General features: G+C 34.8%; 1 protein-coding gene across 2 annotated transcripts in view; it reads right to left on the bottom strand.

The window, feature by feature from the left end:
• ERCC6 (ERCC excision repair 6, chromatin remodeling factor) overlaps nt 1-14,991 on the bottom strand; it is a 105,303-nt gene that overhangs the window by 18,929 nt on the left and 71,383 nt on the right. For both annotated transcript variants that reach the window (XM_069067228.1, XM_069067229.1), the window contains exons 9-12: nt 10,806-10,976; nt 9,588-9,764; nt 7,114-7,230; nt 4,922-5,017 (exon numbers count right to left, since the gene is read on the bottom strand). In XM_069067228.1, coding sequence (XP_068923329.1) covers nt 4,922-5,017; nt 7,114-7,230; nt 9,588-9,764; nt 10,806-10,976 — 561 coding nt within the window. The remainder of the gene's footprint in view (nt 1-4,921; nt 5,018-7,113; nt 7,231-9,587; nt 9,765-10,805; nt 10,977-14,991) is intronic.

The following is a 14,991-nucleotide window of genomic DNA, read 5'->3' as shown; positions in this document are numbered from 1 at the left end:
GTCCTACTGTGGCAAAAAGCCCAGGGGTCAAGAGACTAAGGGGCGACATGACCAGGCAAAGGAAACAAAGCAGACAGAAGATTCCAACACTAGACTCTTACTTTGGGGACAAAAAAGGGGCAAAGCATGGAACAGGAGGAAGACAGTGAAGTCAGAACTCCTGCACCAAAAGCTTCAAAGGAAAATATGAGCTGGTTACAGGCCACAGAAGACCTTAAAAAGCAGATAAGAGAAGTGGAGGAAAAATTGGGAAGAGAAATGAGAACAATGCAAGAAAATTATGAAATGAGAGTCAACAGCTTGACTGAGGAAAATAACACCTTAAAAAATAGACTAACTCAAATGGCAAAAGAGGTTCAAAAAGGCAATGAGGAGAAAAATGCCTTAAAAAGCCAAATTTGCCAGATGGAAAAAGAATCTCAAAAGCTCAATGAGGAGAATCATTGCTTAAGAATTAGACTGGAGCAAATGGAAGCTAATGACTTTATGAGAAATCAAGATGCTGTTAAACAGAGCCAAACAAATGAAAGAATAGAAGGCAATGTGAAATATCTCATGGGAAAAACCACTGACCTGGAAAATAGATCCAGGAGAGATAATTAAAAAATTACTGGACTATCTGAAAGCCATGATCAAAGAAAGAACCTAGAAATCATCCTCCAGGAAGTTCTCAAAGAAAACTGCCCTGATGTTTTAGAACCAGAGGGCAAAACAGAGGTTGAAAGAATCCACCAATCACCTCCTGAAAAAGATCCCAAAAAGAAAACTCCTAGGAATATTATAGCCAGGTTCTGGAATTCCCAGATCAAGGAGAGAATGTTACAAACAGCGAGGAAGAAACAATTTGAATATTGTGGAAACACAATCAGGATAACCCAGGATCTGGCAACTTCTACACTGAGGGATTGAAGGGCTTGGAATATGATATTCCAGAGGGCAAAGGAGCTGGGATTAAAACCAAGAGTCACCTACCCAGCAAAACTGAGTATCATGTTTCAGGAGCAAATATGGTCATTCAGTGGAATAGAGGACTTTCAAGCATTCTTGCTGAAAAAACCAGAGTTGAATAGAAAATTTGACATTCAGATACAAGAAGAGAAACATGAGAAGGTAAACAGGGAAAAGAAATAATAAGGAACGCATCAAAGTTGAACTATTAACATTCCTACATGGAAAAACAATAATTATAACTTACGAAACTTTTCTCAGTAGTTGAAGGGAATTGAAATATGTCTATATATGAGGGTATATGGGCATATGAATACATATGTGAATGTGTGTATATATGTTTGCAGGTATACATAGATAGAGGGCACAGGACCAATTTAACAGGAAGGGATGATATTTACAAGGTGAAATTAAGAGGTGAGAGAGGAATACAATGAGAGGAGATGGGGAGAGACAGAATGGGGTAAACTATCTCATATAGAAGAGGCAACGGAAAATGGTTACAATGGAGGGGAAGAATAGGAAGGCAAAAGGGAATGGGTCAACCTTATTCTCATTTAATTTGCTTTGAGGAGGGAATGAAATACACACTAAATAGGGTATCTCACCCTCCAGGAGAGTAGGGGGAAAAGGGGATGAAAGGGGGGATAATGGAAGGGAAGGCAGGCTCAGGGGGAGGCAAGTTGGAAGCACCCACTTTTGAAGAGGATCAAAGCAGAAAATAGAACAAGTGGGAGGTGGGATAGGAGGGAGGGAAATATAGTCAGTCTTTTACAATATATCTACTATGTTATTGTTTTGCATTAGCCACATATGTGGCTTATCTTCCCAGTAAGGGTGGGTGAAAAGGGAGGAAGGAAATGAATCTGGAATTCAAAGTTTTAAAATCAAATATTCAAATATATATATATATATATATACATATATATATACTATTATTAATACTATTTTACATGTAATTGGGAAATAAAATATACAGGCACTGGAGCATAGAGATCCACTGGAAAAGTAGAAAGGGGTATGGGAGAAAATATGGGAGAGAGCAGATTGGAGGAGGGGATATCCTGTGGGACTGCTATTTTGGGGCGGTGGGTAGGGGAAAAACGGGGATAAAATTTGTAACTCAAAATCTGGTAGAAATGAATGACATAAATCATAAGTTAATAAAGCATTTGAAAAATAAAAAAAGAGGAAAAAAATTTTTAAAAAAGATTAAAAAGGCAACACAGCAAGAGTGGAAGGAAGGCTAGATTTGGCGTTAGAGGGCCTAATTCCATCCTACTTCTGCCTCTTAGGTAACTTTGGGTCAAGTCAGTTTTCCCTCTCTGGACTCATTTCCTCTCTAAAATGAAGGGGTTGGAATATAAAACCTTTGAAGTACCTTCCAATTATAAATCTATGATCCCAAAAATAGGTAGGAACTATTGCAGGACTCAATGTTTAAAAATAACTTTCAGTGTCTGATAATGAATTTTTCTTTTCCTCAGGAAAAAAAATAGGTGTTAAAAGAATCTAATATGTTGCAAAATTGGCACAATCCATCCTTTGAATATGCACTGATTATAATGCCAGCTAAAAAGATAAACCAAAACTGTCAGATGATTTGTCAGATATCTCTAACTATGGATATCTATCACTATAATTAACCAAAATTTCTCTTAACTTAATATAGGAACTAGACTTACATGTTCTGATTCCCCTCAACATATTGGCTTTTACTGCAATGCAAAAATAATTGCATGTAAAATTTATTAACCTGAGAATAATACAAGGAATGGCTAAAATCTCAAAAGGCAACACTAATTAGCACAGAAAGGACTTAAAACTTGTAGTTATTATACTTGAGCTTCAAAAATCATTAATTCCATCTCCAGTGCCAGCATAAGAACACAGAGAACTGCTAAACATGAACCATCTCTACTCTGTCTCAAAAAGTCTACTAATATTTGTAACTGAAACTGTGAAGGAATAGCCTATATAGTCTCAATTTACTTTACAGATATTCCTAAATTTAAAAGACTTATCAACTATGTTAATTGAGACCATACACTCCCTAAATTAATATAACCAAAATAAAAGGATATCAAGTTCTTCATCACATCATCAAACACTATCTAGTAGAATACCCTAAGCTTGAATTCCAATGATTATATTCCTCTGATGATGAAACTTAACTAATAAATGGCTGAAACATTAATATGTCAGTAATTTCTAAAGAATTTCCCCAATATACCAGTTTATATTTCTTCAGAATACTAGGATTCAATATGAGAACACACAGTTTGGAAGACATGGAAAATATGGAAGACATTTCAGAAAAGAAATGAATATGTAAATTACTTCAACATCTCTCTATTATAATAAATGGCATACTAAACAGAAACTATGATAGGAACTATGAGAAGAGATGAAAGTTTTAAACTTAAGAAATACAGACTTGGGGTACTGAGGGCAGGAAATTGTCGTCTCCATTCCCCTTTCTGCCTCCCACCCCATCTTCTGAGCTTCTCCTCTCTGCCTTCTGGCTTCCTTGAATTCTCAGCTGCAGTTCCTGCTGTTGCAAAAGGCCTTTCCCAGTCTTCCTTAATCTTATTGCCTTCTCTATAAGGTTATCTCTAATTTACCTTGACTCTCTCTCATTTGTACATCATTGTTTCCATGCTGTCTCCCCCATGAGACAGAGCTCTTGGAGCGAGGGACTTTCTATTTTTTTGTCTTTCTTTTTATCTTAAGCAATAAGATACAACCAGTAGTTGGCACATATTAATCAATGGTAGGTGACTGACTACGGGGTAACTAAACAATGATTCTGTCTCTACTGAGAACCAAACAAGAGGACTGGCAATAAAAAAGTGCCCCACAAAGACAAACCTTTTGTCTTCAGGGCTACTAACCACAAGAATGTGATATCGGGAGACCTTTTAAAATGTTCTTCTCTTAGGCAGCTAAGGGAAAAACACAGATTAAATAATTACAAATTTCTTCTAGCTCCAGAAAACTACTGATGTTAAATTAAGTATTACAATTCATTTTTTGGGGAAGCTTAAGCCCAAAGAAACTAATTTATCTAAAGCTTTAAAGTATAATAGGGAGATTGACCTAAAGTATAATAGGAGATTGAGCAAAGGCTAGAAATTACATCTATGTGTACATATTGAATAGCCAGGCACACTCAAGTACAGAAGTTAAACGACAATACTAAAAATCATCAAGAGCTTGTCATTTAAAAAAAAATTTTTAAAGTATTCCTTATATGTACTAATACAAGAGGTTCACAGTTCTATTTTCCTTGAGACTGGTTAATAAAAAGCATCTGCTTTACCAATTGCTGCAATACTTATTTATCACTGGAATGTGACACAATGGTTTAGATTGCAACATTCTTCCAGAAAGCCAAGTTATCAAGGATTCACCCTAGTAAAAGTACCCCAAATCACTATGGTATGTGTACAGGGAAGGTACAAAGTTTTAACTGTTGCTTTACTTACTTCCAGTGGTGTTTCAAGTTAAAACTGGCATTGAATTTATTCAGAAAAGAGAATGAGGCAAAATCCCTGCTGTAATGGCTAGTATTTTCCTTCTATAAAAATTGATACTCGAGTCCCACTGTGTTAGCTTTGGCTGAGTTTATAATGATTATATCAGTCAAACTATTATTACAAACTCATTACTATTTAAAGTGCTTTGGGATTATGTGAAGTATGAAAGGTGTTACAGCAAACCAAATTCCATTCTACCTCATATCATTTTTATAACAGGACTCTCCTGAGAAGAGAATATCTATTAATCTCTGAGTCCTGAATTTTGTGTTGCTGTTGAGAGAAGAATGACTTAATAATAGCAAGACTAGAGCAAATATGTATAAATTCTTTTTACATGCGGGGCACAATTTGGACTCCCATCAGATACTAGAAATCAGTGCTTTTTCTCTTGGGCCATTCACAACTTCAGTGTTGTGATTTCTTCATCTAACCTGCATTTCTCCATTAAGAATCCTGTAGACTTCTTTGGAATCTATGAAGTTTTGATATACTTTACGTTGCTCATCTGTCAAGCGGCAAAATAAGACCTAAAAAAACCATAAATACAAATGAGAACTTTCAAATTGTCAAAGTAAAATGCAATTTAAAAATCTGAGTGACATTGTATTGAGGTAAGCAAAAATGTTTATTTTTAAAATAAGACATTTTTAAAAGAATTATTAACAATATCCAAAATGTAAGCATGTTTTTAGCTGCTTAGAAATGTCTTTAAATTTTAATACTTAAAAGATTTTAATATCAGTTTTATAAAATTACATTCAACTAGATAACAGAAATTGACAATGTTTTTAAAAAATCAGGCTGCCATGACTGTACACTTAGACTACAAAGAAAAAACACAAATAATGCAACTGCTATATCATGCTTAAAAAGTTGACAAACAAAGCTGATGGCAGATAACTTGTAACAATCTTTTGGGATATCTCTTAAAATTGCAAGTCCCTTACTCCACAAGACTCTGGGAAAGAGTATGATCAATATTTTTAATGTAAATGTAATCTAAATGATTTCTGAAATCTTAAACCTTCTTCAAAGTCTCAATTCAAGCTTTACTGTTTTCCCTGACTATCCCAATCGATACTAATCTCACCTTTCTTGAGACATTTTTAGGATGTTTCTCCACCGCAGAGCAATTATACGCTCTTCAATTATTTTATAATTATTTCATGTGTATTACTTGCCCAGTTAGATTCTAAGATCTTTGAGGGCAATGGTCTTCATTTCTTTTTTCTCCTTTCCTTTTAACTTTAATTTCTCCTTCTATTATGCTTTCTCCTTTTTCTTCTGAACATCTAAGTGCCCTTGTCCCTCCTCACTTTATCTCCCATCTTGCTTCCTTCTCGACTTTTTTTTTCTCATTTATTATTTTATTTGCAGCCTTTCTTGACATTCTCTATCCCTGTTTTCTCTTTCACAGTACTCTGTTCTTGCTAGTTTCATAAGCATGTTTAAGTGCATTTGTAACTATACAAACACTACAAGATTCTCTGTGAGAAAAAAGCCACAATTCCTAGAGCCCAGCTATGACCCTGTCTTCACTGTTCCACTGTTTTCATCTTGCAGAGTAGCTTGGGGGATTTAGAATTAGAATAATTAATGTGGTTTTCTAAAATCTTGTTTATTGGACCTAAAGCTTCTTCCTACATGGGATTTTTGTAGGAGGGAAAAAGTTAATAAAAGCCCTTTGGGACAGAGGTCTAGGAGAGGCCAACAAGGGCTACTAGCTGGCTGTTGCTGCTAGGTTACTCTTCTGGCTACAGAAAAAAAGAAGAAGTCAGACAAGCTTAGAGGCAATGAGCCTCCACAGCAAAAGTTTATGTAACTAGTTTTAAAATATTCAAAACTAGTATAATACTCTTTTCTGTAAGCTAAAATTTCAAAAAAGAAAATCTCTCATACATATTGCTATTTTTCTTTTAAAAATTCTTCACGTCATCCTTGCATGCTAACCCTGTCCATGACTCTAAAGAAAGGTGCTCTCTTTTACAAGCTTATTTGATCTTAAAATATCTTTTCTAATATATCATCTTTGGTTTTTCATCTAGATTTGGAAGCATCTCTTGGACAACCTCACCTTTCTTGCTCAGTTAGGGATTTTTAAGCTCTAATCCTCCTTTCAAAGTAAAAGAATATGATCACTCAGCCTCTGAGTGTATTCTGAAAAAAGTCTTACGCCACCAAGGAACATGCCTCTACTTCCCTTGTCAACCTTCCCCCAGGTACCTTGTTCCTTTATCTCCACCCTCTTACTTTTACTTTTTCTTGAAGTCACTTTGCCCCCTCTCATCTCTGGCTTGCTTACTTCGGTAAAGACTGAGTTTACTGAATTAGAATCAACTGCTAATTTCCCCCAGCAACATCTTTCAAGAGTACACAATTTTAAATACTCTCCTCACAAAAAAGAAGAGCTCACTTTCAATTCTGTACAGATAAAGATTCATCTGGAAAACACTGAACTCCACAAGATATATTTGAGATATGTGAATGAGCTATTTAAAGTGATCACAGGCTAAACTATTTAGTAATGTATATTCAAATTAGAGTTGAGTGAAATATGAATATTTGACTTAGGAATGTTTTGTTAAAAAAAAGTAAAATGCTACAGTATTTCAGTTTTACAAACCTGTTCATTTTTATCTGGCAATGAAAGACTCATTTTTACATCTGACTTCATTCTACGCAGTAGGTATGGGTTTATGGCATCTCGTAAAACACATGCACATTTATAAGCAGTTTTAACCTTTAATAAAGAAAAAATGGGGGAAAAATCATTACTGTATAACATAGTAAACATTGTCACTACTCGCCCAAATTTGTTTTCAATAGAAATGATTAAGTCAACAATACCAGAAAAGTTATATAATCATAAAATGCCATAATGGTCCCCAACAAGCTTTCTCAAATTTAGGGTAGTTTGCAAATTAATTATGTGTGAAGGAATTTATTTAATTAGTCAAAAATGCATGGAAATAATGGTTATCATTTGTGCTCATATTTTTGCATTTTGCAAAAAGACTCCAAAATCAAAGTTTTATACGGTTATAAGGAAAGTACTACAGGGAAAAATTCCTTTTAAATGAATCTTTGCACATAATTTTATAATTGACCAAAAGCTAAAACAGAATTGTTGATCTATAAGACTGAAGATCAAAAGCTAATACATGTAGCAGGCTGCAGCCAGGGGAGCTACCAGACAATAAGCAAAGATGACCGCCCACCTAAGACTATGAAAATAAGTTCAAGAAAATCCCTGTGATCAAAGAAACAAAAGGCTATTTTGGTCTTAAAGGGAGCATATGGTTCTGTAATGGATCACAGCTACATGAGACGGGTACTAAATATAGATAATGGCTTAAAAAACACATAACCCAGAAAAAAACCACCCAGTCTTAATTCACTTAAAGGCAAGGAATTCAATAAATTATAGATATATTTTTGAAAATCTAAATTGGCTTTCTAGTTTAGTAAATTACCAGTCAGTAGAACAGGAAGAACCTCAGCTAGAGTTCAAGTGTCTGAAACTTGGCTTTACAATTCAAGATAATAACAAACTTCAAAGTAAACATGGAAAAGTCACATAAAAGAAAATACTTATAAGTGATCTCAAGAACAGTTCATTTGCTACCTGTTCTATTTTTTTAACTGGGGAGAAAATAGCTAATGCCAAAGTTTCCAAACTAATGGGGAATCTGTATTTTCATGTCTCTTCATTCAATATATATCCTTTATTCGTTGATGAGGATTTTAAGCTAAAAAACAAGGCTCAATTTATCTTAGCTAATGGAATTAATAATATGTCACTGTCATGCTAAGGAAGACTTCTGTAAATTCTTCTCTTTAAGTTTCTCCAGAGATATAGAGTACAAATCATAAATAAGCATAATTTCATTTGCATTTCTTGTGTGATGTAGTGTTAAGTACACTAGACTGAAAACCAGATGAACTCAGTTATGGTCCATTCCACATAATCTTTGACAAATCATTAAGCCTCTACAACTCTAAGTTCCTTCATTTGTCAAATGAGGGACCGAATAAGATGTTTCCTAGGGGCCTTTCTAGACCTAAAATTCTACAATTCTGTGTCTTCTTTAAATAGTTTCTGATGATGCATAAAGAGGTCATAAAACAAGTTCTCAAAGATGAACTACTTGCTTTAAAAACTAGGCCTGAAAATATCTGCATTTAAAAAAAATATTCAAATAGTTTTGCTAGTTCTCTATACAGAAATCTTAATTCTACCTCTTTTTTGGCGTATGATCCTCCTCCCACTTCTGTTCCCCTCTAATATTTGATGAAAGCATTAAAGATAATTTAGTTTCTACTAAGGAGAAGTAGGTATTCTCCAAGAGAGAACAGTAAAGAGAAGCAACACTGAACCAGGAAGCCCTGAGTTCAAGTCCCATCTCTGATACATTCTGGCCACACTTAAGTTCTCAGTTCCCTTAGCAGAGAAGGTACCAATTAGCATTTGTAGAGGGAGTCTCCTCTTCAGGAGTTCCCCAATACAAATGAAATTTAGTTCTAGTCCCTATCCGTTGTTCCCTATGCTGAAAGGCAGCACTGAGTAGTGAGACAGTGTTAGTGGATAGGGACAGCCTAAAGTCAAAAAGGCCTGGGGTCAAGCACTGCCTATGAAACATACTGATTCTGTTAATTTACAGCTGAGTTATAGATCTCAATGATGGGAATACAGGGGACTGAGACTTTCCTATATTGCCAAAGTAACAAATCTACTGCCTCCCCTCCCCACCCTATTTTACCCCATCCCTTAATTGTTTCTAAATATTTATTTTAGGAGTTTTTCATTTTCTTAATATTCAAATTAAGTTTTAAATACTCATTTTGAATTTAAAAATCTATTATGCCAAAACGTTTTCACTATTTTATCTAATGCCAATTCAAAAGCTTAAATTTTTATCTCATCCCTCCTCTGATTAAAGTGGCAAAACCTAATTTTAAATATTAAAATCTTAAGACTATAAACTAAGTACCAAAATAAAGCAAATTAGAATATATACTCCTTGCCAACAATAGAAACTATCTTCTTTAAATTAGTTGCTATAAACTCTACAAATATTTGTTACCTGTGCAACTTACCTGTACAGGAGAAGCATTTGAATACCCTCCCATGGTAATTGGAACAGAAAATTGTTCCATGAACACTGGCAATGTTCCCAGTTTTCCCGGGAAGACAAAATCAAAGAGAGACCATAGTTCTCTGAGGTTATTTTGCATAGGGGATCCAGACAAAATGATCCGATGAGGAGTACGGAACTTTTTTTTTTAAAAAAAGACAAAAACAGTTGCATTAAAGATAATACAATTTAATTTTCCTAAAGTTCTGTTTTAATATACACCTATATCATTTCCCAAAGAATTTCCCACACATTCAATCTGTGCTACTAAATAGCAACTTGGGTCTTTCTCGATATGAAAACTCTGTTACTGTAATTAAATATTTCCAAATTAATACAAAGGTCAGAAAATAAAAAGGATAAGGCTCTCATTTTTTGGCTAAATTTGGCTATAATTTGAGCTGAATGAAGGTGATATCTGTTCATTCTACAAATGAAGAGCAAAAATTGTGATAATTTGATAATAAAAAAAAGTTTAAACATATCCAGAATGCTCTAACCACTATGTAAAGACACATGGAAAAATCTTTAGTGAGTTCTAAGTAGGCTCCAACTTACCACCAATGATGACTTACAAAAGAAGTGACATATATAGATATAGATATATCAAGGTAACTATAGCAAATGTGAACAATAAGAGATCACCTGAGAGTTTCACTGGCTGCACAAAACATCAAAACCAGAGAAAAGTCTCTGGAGCCTGGGTATATGCTCCATGAATTTATGGCTAGGAATCACAAAAGATAAGAAGGTTTGGGCACACTGTGATCTATACCAGAGCAGGAAGTACCTAATTCACATGTATAATTTATAGAATCCATGAAGTGTTTGAAGTATAATATGAAAACACAGCAAGAATTCTGTTCTCTGGCAGAACATCAGCCCAAGTTGATGAGTTGTTTGAATGAACAATAAAGCATCCCTGGGCCTGGAAACAGGAAAACCTCAGTTCAAATCCAGTCTAAGACACTTATTAGCTGTGTGAATCTGGGCAAGTCACCTCACCCTCTTTGCCTCAGTTTCCTCATCTGTAAAATGAGTTAGAGAAGGAAATGGTAAACCACTCCAGTTTCTTTACCAAGAAAACTCAAATGGGATCACAAAGAGTTGGACACAACTGAAACAAGGAACAACAAATGTGAATCATTTTATCATTTTAAATCATTTTAAAGGGCTATACCTGTTTGCAAGCAAGTGTAACTGCAGCATTTGGGTTTCGGATTTTGTGTCCCTCATCCAAGATCACATAATGCCAGTCATGATTGTTAATATTATCTTGCATCAATCGAATGTAGGAATATGAAGTGATCAAAATTCCATGACATCTTGCAATTTCCCGAATGAGTTTCACCTAAAATAGCAATATAATGTTCCTATAAATTTATTAGCAAGACACATTTTAATAAGAATGATCCCACAATGATCTTTCATCGTAAAGGATCCCAAAACCCTTCATGAATGTGCATATAGTATACTAATTATGTATTTATTAGCACTGACAATTTACTCAGCTCTTACTTTATTATACAGAACCAATACTGCCCCACAGACCAACAATTAAAATGAGATTAATACAACCATAAAAACCTCAAGATAAGACCAGAAAACTTATCACATGTGACAAAGCAGTTCTCATCCCTTTGAAATATTCTTTCCTTTTAACTTCACTGGACTTATGAACACAACATCAAGTGAAAGGTAATTAACACATAAATAAAACATAATACCAAGTTTCCAGAAAGAATTCAAGAAGCTTTTTGAACAGTCAGAAGAGGTAAACTGAATTAAATCACGTAAATTCAAGAAACATTTATTAAGTTTTTATTATGTGCAAGGTATTTGGATTAAAAAAAGGATGTAATTCTTACCTCAAAATAATCACTATCTTTCTTTTCCTACAGCTTTTTACAAGGTGAGCTATGACATTTTAATGTTTCTGTATAATATCTAACCTCTCAGTGCAATTCAAGTCAATATTACACAGAGTAGATCTACCAAGATGTACCAAATTTATCAGTTCTAATACTTTGCAATAATACATATATGGTATATATGAACCAGACTAACTAGTGTCAACTTCTAATTGATAAATTTTGAATTAGTGGAGTCAGAATTAAGTTTTAGTATTAGACATAAGAAAATAGTCTATCTTCCTAGCCTACTAAGATTGGGGAAATCACCACCATTATAAACTAAAAGAAGGAGGAGGGAATGGAAAGGAACAATGAGCTGGGCTCAAGACAAGAACTAAAACTTGCCCTGTCTTTTCTATTTCGTGGTCCTCCTCCACCTCCACCCCCATTTTCCCACCTGACTTTGGAGGGTAAAGGTGGAAGGCACAAGTTATTTGAGCATTACTAGAGCTCCAACAATAACACTTTACACTTCAATTATACTTTCTTGAACAAGTGCAGGATACATTTAGAGTTCTGATCCCTACATTTTGGTCAAACAAACGATCATTTGGATATGTTCCTCCTAAATACATACAGTTCAAAGTCAAGTTCATCTGTTTGTAGCAAAGAACGATGTATATTAACACAAAAGATATTTATATTGATCAACAAGAATTTATTAAGTGCCTGCTATTTGCCAGGAATATAAAGACAAAAATTCAACAGCCCCTGTCCTCGAGGAACCTACATTTTACCAAAGACAACACATACACACACAAGTATACACAAAAGAGATGTAACCCAGGGGGAGGGCAGATGACAGAAGTTCTGGGAGGGGGAAGAGACAACTGTGAAGGGCCTCTTGTGGGTCAGAAACAGACCAGAGAAAGTAAGAGGTGAAGGAGAAAAGAAAAAGTCAGGGCAAAGGAAAAGAGTCAGAAGTATAAGGTAAAGGAATGAGAAGTAGTCCAGTAAAGCTCCAATGCAGAGATCTTGTAGGAGATGAAAATGTAAGGACATTGGAGAGGGGCCAAGAAGGAGCTGAGTCATGAAGAGCTTTAAGAAAAAAAAAATTCTATTAATACTTTGTTTTTATAACACGTAAATTTCCTTCTCTATCCTCTTCCTCCCCTTCCCAAAGATGATCCTATATAAAATGTTTTTTAAAGAAAAAAATTGAGAGGAAAATGAGGAGGAAAAAAAAATCAGGAAACCAAATCCAGACATTGAAAAAAATCTGAAAAGATATGCCATGTTATGTTTCCATGGCCTTCCTTTTCTTGAAAAGGAATAGGTGTCTTCTAAGATCTCTTCTTTGATTTCATGCTTTTTCTTTGTAATTTTCTAATATTCATGTACTTTTTTTGTCGTTTCCTTTAACATTCTTTTTTAAATTTTGAATTCAAAATTCTCTCCCTCCCTCCGACCCCTCCCCCACCCAATGAAAAGGAAAACAATATGATACCCTTAAAATATGTGAAGTCATGCAAAACTTATTTCCATATTAGTCACGTTGTATCACCACTACCTCCCCCCAATAAAAAAATCAAGAAAAATAAAGTGAAATAAATATGCTTTAATATGCACTCAGAGTTCATCAGTTTTCTCTCTAGAGGCAGGTAGCATTTTTCATCAGGAGTCCTTTAGAACTGTCTTGGATCACTGACTATACTGATCAGAGTAGCTTAGTCTTTCATTCACAGTACATCATATTCACAAAATTGCTATTACTGTTTACAACAATCTCCTGGTTCCACTCACTTCACTTTGCATCAATGTTTTAGTCTTCTCAGGTTTTTCTGAAATCATCTCCTTCATCATTTTTTACAACACAGTACCGTAGTATTCCATCACAATCATACCACAATTTGTTTAGCCATTCCTCAACTAATAAACATCTTTCAATTCTTTGCCACCACAAAGAGCTGCTATAAATATTTTTAAACATACAAGTAGGTCCTTTCCCTCCTTTTCCTTTGATTTCAATGGGATACAGACCTAGAAGTGGTATTATTGGGTCAAAGGGAATGTATAGTTTGAAAGCCCCTTGAGCTTAGCTCCAAATTATTTTCCAGAATGGTTGGACCAGTTCACAACACTACCGATGGCACATCAGTGCCCCATATTCCCACATCTCCTCCAGCATTGTCATTTTCCTTTTCTGTCATGCTAGCCATTCTAATAGATGTGAGATGGTACCTCAGAGTTGTTTTAATTTGCACTTCTCTAATTATTAGTGATTTAAAGCATTTTTTCATTTAACTATTAATACCTTTGATTTCTTCTTCTGAAAACTGTTCATATCCTCTGACCACTTGTCAATTAGAGAAAGGCTATTATTTCTATAAATTTGGCTCAGATCCCTATTTCTTTGAGAAGTAAGGCCTTTATCAAAGGAACCTGTTTCCTTTCAATTTTGACTGCAATGGTTTTATTTGTGCAAAAATCTTTTTAATTTCACATAATCAAAATTATCCATTTTACTTCCCATGATCCTCTTTATCTCATTTGTCATAAAATTTTCCCTTATCCATAGATCTAACAGATAATTTATTCCATGCTCCCCAAAATATTTTAAGATATCACCCTTAAATCACATACCCATTTTGAATATATCATGGCATACAGCATAAGATGTTGGTATGGTTGAGATGTGCCTAGTTTCGGCCAGACTGCCTTCCAGTTTTCTCAGCAGTTTTTGTTGAAGAATGAATTCCTGCCCCTAAAGCTTGGATCTTTGGGTTTATCAAACACTAGATTACTATGTTCTAACAACTTTTGATTGTTTTATGGTTATTTGTTCCAATTAAACTTCCAGAGTCATTGTGTATATTTGTTTTTCTGGCTGTATCTATTTTGCTCTTCATCAGTCCCTGTTAAGTCTTTCTATGTTCCTATGATAAGCCTTAAGTGCCAAAAAGAAATTGGTATTAGATCCAAAAGTAACATGGAACCCCTGGAGTTTACTAAGTACAGAAGTGACATAGCGTGTGAGGCCCGTGCTTTTAGAAAATCATTGAGGCATAAAAATCATTGAGTGGCAGTGGAATGACAGATACATGAGGGGAAAGAAAGGGAAGGAATGCAAGAGATACTATGGAGACAGAATTAAATCTTGCCCTTTCTACCTTCATAACTTCTTCTTTAAACCTCCTCTTCTCTCCACACCCACAGCCTCTACCCTAGTTCAGGCCTTCATTACCTCTCAATCAGACTATCACACAGCTTTCTAATTGGTCTCCTTCCTTCAAGTCTCTCTCTCCATTCCTTTACCAGCCACCAGTTTTTCAGACTTATTTTTTAGGTATCTAGCTGTATTAGTGACACCTCTCAATAACAATTGTTACTTTCAGTATACAGATGAGAAAAGTTATGCAATTAAGTTCTAAGACTGATTTAAAATCGTAAAATAAAGTCATGGGAGAGTAACTTGACTTGTCTGATACTAAGTGGACAAAATATGAAATTTAA

The sequence above is a fragment of the Petaurus breviceps genome, unplaced genomic scaffold, assembly GCF_028583685.1.
Source record: "Petaurus breviceps papuanus isolate PSGF00001 unplaced genomic scaffold, PetGlider_PUasm1.0 90740, whole genome shotgun sequence".
NCBI classification, from domain to species: Eukaryota; Metazoa; Chordata; class Mammalia; order Diprotodontia; family Petauridae; genus Petaurus; species Petaurus breviceps.
This window is presented reverse-complemented; position numbering and strand designations above follow the sequence as displayed.